At 32.0% G+C, this 5,387-nt stretch overlaps 1 protein-coding gene across 1 annotated transcript; it reads left to right on the plus strand.

Moving 5' to 3' along the window:
- The first annotated feature begins 3,709 nt into the window (after positions 1 to 3,709).
- On the plus strand, positions 3,710 to 5,361 carry LOC100781285 (arogenate dehydratase 3). Its single transcript, XM_003551024.5, has one exon. It carries the CDS (start codon positions 3,990 to 3,992, stop codon positions 5,262 to 5,264), a length of 1,275 nt encoding a protein of 424 aa, XP_003551072.1. The 5' UTR covers positions 3,710 to 3,989; the 3' UTR covers positions 5,265 to 5,361.
- Positions 5,362 to 5,387: the final 26 nt, after the last annotated feature.

A 5,387-nucleotide genomic window follows, 5' to 3' on the forward strand; every position in this document is an offset into this window, starting at 1 on the left:
TACAGTCATAATTTATAATAGAAATTTTAATGATGTATTCTTCATTCCCCAACATATTATTTTAAACACATTATTTATTATTAATTTTTGGTAATCACAAAATTATTTGAATTTCACTTCTAGAATAGTTCATCATGGATGAATTGTATTGATTTTGAGGAAAAAATCAGTTGCTCCAGTCACTTTTATTTTATTCATCAGCCATCAAAATGACGTGATTTTAAAATTCAATCTAACTATTTTGATTTCAATTATATTATTAGTTTTCATTTTTGTTTCTCAAAAGAACAAGCAAACCCTCTCAAATCTATACAAATTAAAATAACCATATTAAATGAAAGAGTTTTTAGGTACTATTTTTTAGCAAAAGTGTTTTAAAATATTTTTTTTAAAAAAAAACTATCATCTCTTTTAATCTATCATTTTTATCTTTATTTTTAAACAAAATTTCAATATTTTTTAAATATCAATAGCTAAAATAACCTTATATTAAAATATAAATCGTTTATCATAGATTTATTCTTTGAATGTTTATAAATTAAGCTTACATTAATTAATAGAAATTAAAGATATACACCCTTAACTACTTAATCAAATAAATTTATTTTGAAGGTATAAAATAGTCAAAGGGATATTGTTAGTGATACTTATATAATAATAACATTGGTGTATTGGTGTTACAGCAAATACCCAAAAAATTATTGGTGTCCGAGTCCATTTGACTTGACTATGAGTCTATGATCCAATCTTTTATTCTTTTAGATGCTCTAATTGGCAAGGTTGTGGGGAGACAATTCCTCTGGGAGAAATTTAGTTGTATTCCAAAATGACTAGGTTGTTATAAAAAAAAGTTATAATTTAAGAGTTTTTTTCAATTAATAAAATAACAACCTTGAAGATAAGATGTAATTTGTACATTATGGTTATAATTATGGTAGATAAAATTAATTAAAAGTTAGAAATTGGATAGCGAAACACTAATTTATTAAGTTACAAGTATTTGATAAAATTACTTGTTGAAGTAACTGAAAAATATAAAATAATAAAAAAATAAAATAATAATTTATTTAAAAGAGGGCATAAGAAAAATTAATAAATATATTAAGAATAGAAGTGAAAAAAAGTATAAAAAATAAGGAGTTGATGTTTTAAAAAATGTTAGTTAAATAAAAAATGATAGAAACTACTAAAAAAAACTTGTTTATCAAATAATTAAACAAGTTTTTTTATTAATAAAAAAAACTAAAAACAAACTAAAATATCTTATCAAACATGATTATATTTATTTATACTATTTATAGGCACCCATAATTAAAGTATATTAAGACATATGAATAACATTTATCAATTTCAAACATCTCGTTTGATGTGTAATTAAAGTTGATCCAAAGATATGCTCCTTTAAATTCCAATCTTGCATACAAAAGGATTATCCAAAATTCCCGTATAACTATTTTTATTTTATTAATATTACTATTTAAATAGATTGTTTATTAGGTTTTTGATTTTTTTACTATCTTAAAACCTAACTTTTTAATCACAAACTTTTAAAAAAATAACAGTCTAATTTATTTAATAAATAAGTTTGATTTGACTTAAATTTAACTAATGTTAAACCATGAGTCTCCGTATAAAAATTAGCCTATTATCCAACTATTTACCATTCTGGTTGCAAAGCCTAACATCAATACATGGAAAAGCATGAATGAGGAAAAGCTTAATTTTAAAAGAGTTGTTTACATATACAAATCTGATATTGTCATTATTAAGTTGTACATGACTCATTAAAAAGTTTGACATTAAGTTAGCTATTTCATTTAAGTTAATTTTTAAGTTCTAAAATCAGATTCTTCATTATTTCCTAAAGCTGTTTACATACATAAATGTAACATCAGCTAATTGGAGTATTTAGGTTCAAGTTCTAAAATTAGATTTTTCTTTATTTTTCTGAATTGATGACAAGATGATGAAAACTCGTATAATTATTTCTTAGATCCAAATTTATTAACAAAGAAAATAAATATTTACTTTTTCTTGTAAAATTTAAAGTTTAGTTCTGAAATCAAGTGTCCATTTATTTTCCTAAACTTACGAGGGATAATAGAAACTTGAGTACATAATTTTGTCTAGCTTCCTTGAAAATTATTCCCCTCCATTAAAACTATATAACTCTGTTTTCCTTTTGCAAATAGATTCAAGTTATAAAATATCATTCTTGTTTATTTTCAAAAATACTTACGAGTTAATAAAAAGAGATCTACCGATTAAAAAAAAGTAACATTATATTTATATATTTCCAGGGTTTTCTATAGGAATTTTGGGACCTAGGTGTCATCTTGATATTACATATGTATATTAACTTTTTATTTTTTTTTAATTTTAAAATTATTTATTAAAATTTTATAATCAAACAATTCTATTATTTAACTCTCAATATATACTATGATTAAATTATTCAATTTTATCTTATAATATTGTTCATTTTAGATAAGAGTTAAATAATTAATTTTTTTTTGCATGCACAAAATGGTACAAACACACACCAACATTGCACGCACATGCAATGGAAAGATAATTGGTTAGTTTTTTTTAATTCTATTATTCCTTATTAATGAATAACTTTCATCATGTGAAAAATTTAATTGATATTGTATCATTTTCAATAATATAAATAAATCAACAAAATTCCAAATATAATTTTTTTATGCATACAAAAAAAATTCTTCCAACATTTACCTGCAATACAATTTAGTTATATGTAAAACAAATAATTAAAAAATCTTAGGCCTAAGGCAGTCTAGATGAACTAACATTGTACCAAACATTGTATATTTCTAAAAATCCTCATGCTGTTTTATCAAGAAAATATTAAATACAAAAAAAATTAATATTCTAAAATATAAAATAAATTTAATTCTTACCATACAAAAAAGTAAAAAAAATAGCATAAAAGAGTAAAATATATTATCTTTTGGATTTAATTTTAGTTATCAAGAAAATAATTATTTATTATCCAATATGAAATTTAAAATTTTGTTCCGACACTCAATTCACACTATTTCCCCCAAATGAAAAGATAATCGAGACACTCCTTAACTAGCAATGATTTCACAGCCTTACAACCTATCCTTATGTTTCATACAATTATCATTAGTTACTCATTTGTTCTATTCATTTTTTTTTCATAAGAAAATCATAATATTCCTACACATAATACTGTTATATAATTTTTTGGGTTAAATCCCCACCATAACATCCACAGAGGTGTATACGTTATAGAAATTTCCTGAAAAAAAAAAAAAACAGTTAATTATACTTTTTACCTCCAAAATTTCACATTTTCATGAATTTGTTTAAAAATAATATTTTTGTTACAAATTTCACCTGTTAATTTATTAAAATTCATGTTTTGTTGTTTTAAAAAATATCATTAAATTGTTTTAGGTGTGAGTTGTGATAATTTAAAATAAAAATCTTCACAAAATTATCTTAATTGCGATGTTTTTTTTTTTCTCGTCAAAACAAAAATTATATTATTTTATAAATAAGAAGACATGATTTAAAAAGAATCACAAGATTGTAAGAATTGAGGAAAAAAAGTACTAATTAAGAAAAAAAATTTTTAAAACATCTAAGTTGAAGTGAAGGCTATAAAAAAGAAAACGTCGTTAAAGGAGGCATAAAATAATAATAAAAAAATACTTAAAAGAAATAGGTTTATCAATGTAAGATAAATAAAAATATGAAAAGATAGGAGGGTAGGTGTGAGATTGACCAAACGACCTCTCTTTATTACTCTTTTGTTCACACTCTCAACTCCCATTAATATATAAATCCCTTAACCACCCCTTTTCTCTCTCAGCTTGAGGTTCCCTTCTCCAAAGAGAAAGAACAGCAAGCAATCGTTACCCATTACCTATTTCACTTTCCACACCACTCTCATCCTATATCTCTTTCTTCCTTATTCCTCTGTCAAGCCACTCGATAATATGCAGAGTCTTTCACCACCTACTTCCAACGCGCTCAATTTGAAGCATGTTTTTCGCCCGCGACTTGGCGCGTCAAGCCGAATCTCTGTCAAATGCGCTTTTGGGTTTGAGCCGGTGAGCTACGGAGTCGGCTCCAGCCGAGCCGATTGGCAGAGCTCCTGCGCCATCTTAGCCAGCAAGGTCGTTTCTCAGGAACAACCCTCCGCTGACCAGAACAGCGGCACCACCGACCACATCGCCGCCGTCAACGGTCACAAAGCCGCCGTCAGCGACTTCCAACTCGTTCCAATTGGAAACCTAGCAGAGGCCAACAACAAGCCGCTCCCGCCGAAGCCGCTCACGATCTCCGACCTCTCGCCGGCCCCGATGCACGGCTCCAAGCTCCGCGTCGCGTACCAAGGCGTTCCCGGCGCGTACTCTGAAGCCGCTGCCGGCAAGGCCTATCCGAACTGCGAGGCCATTCCGTGCGACCAGTTCGAGGTGGCGTTCCAGGCGGTGGAGCTCTGGATCGCCGATCGGGCGGTTTTACCGGTTGAAAACTCACTCGGCGGTTCGATCCACCGGAACTACGATCTCCTCCTCCGCCACCGCCTTCACATAGTTGGCGAGGTCCAGCTCCCGGTCCATCACTGCCTCCTCGCTCTCCCCGGCGTCCGAAAGGAGTTCCTCACGCGCGTGATTTCGCATCCGCAGGCACTCGCGCAGTGCGAGCACACTCTCACCAAACTCGGCCTGAACGTGGCGCGCGAGGCCGTGGACGACACCGCCGGCGCTGCCGAGTTCGTCGCCAGCAACAATCTCCGCGACACCGCCGCCATCGCGAGCGCACGCGCGGCGGAGCTCTACGGCCTGAACGTGATGGCGGACGGAATCCAAGACGATCCGAGCAACGTCACGCGGTTTGTGATGCTCGCGAGAGAGCCTATCATCCCGCGCACGGACCGTCCTTTCAAGACGAGCATTGTTTTCGCACACGACAAAGGAACTTCGGTGCTTTTCAAAGTGCTTTCCGCGTTCGCGTTTCGCAACATCAGTTTGACGAAGATCGAGTCGCGGCCGCACCGGAACCGTCCGATTAGGCTGGTGGATGACGCGAACGTTGGAACCGCGAAGCACTTTGAGTACTTGTTCTACGTTGATTTTGAGGCTTCCATGGCTGAGGTTAGGGCACAGAACGCGTTGGCAGAGGTGCAGGAATTCACGTCTTTCTTGCGAGTGTTAGGGAGTTACCCTATGGACATGACACCCTGGACACCTTCCTCCCGGGGAGACTAGCATCGTCTTTTTCCCCTCTTGCCAAAACCATGTATTAAATGTGTCATATGAATTCTGAATTTTGTGAATAAAAAAAAAACAAAAACTGATTATTTAATTATCTCTTTCTTACACTCTTGCACC

This window comes from Glycine max, chromosome 13 (assembly GCF_000004515.6).
Source record: "Glycine max cultivar Williams 82 chromosome 13, Glycine_max_v4.0, whole genome shotgun sequence".
Classification (NCBI taxonomy): domain Eukaryota; kingdom Viridiplantae; phylum Streptophyta; class Magnoliopsida; order Fabales; family Fabaceae; genus Glycine; species Glycine max.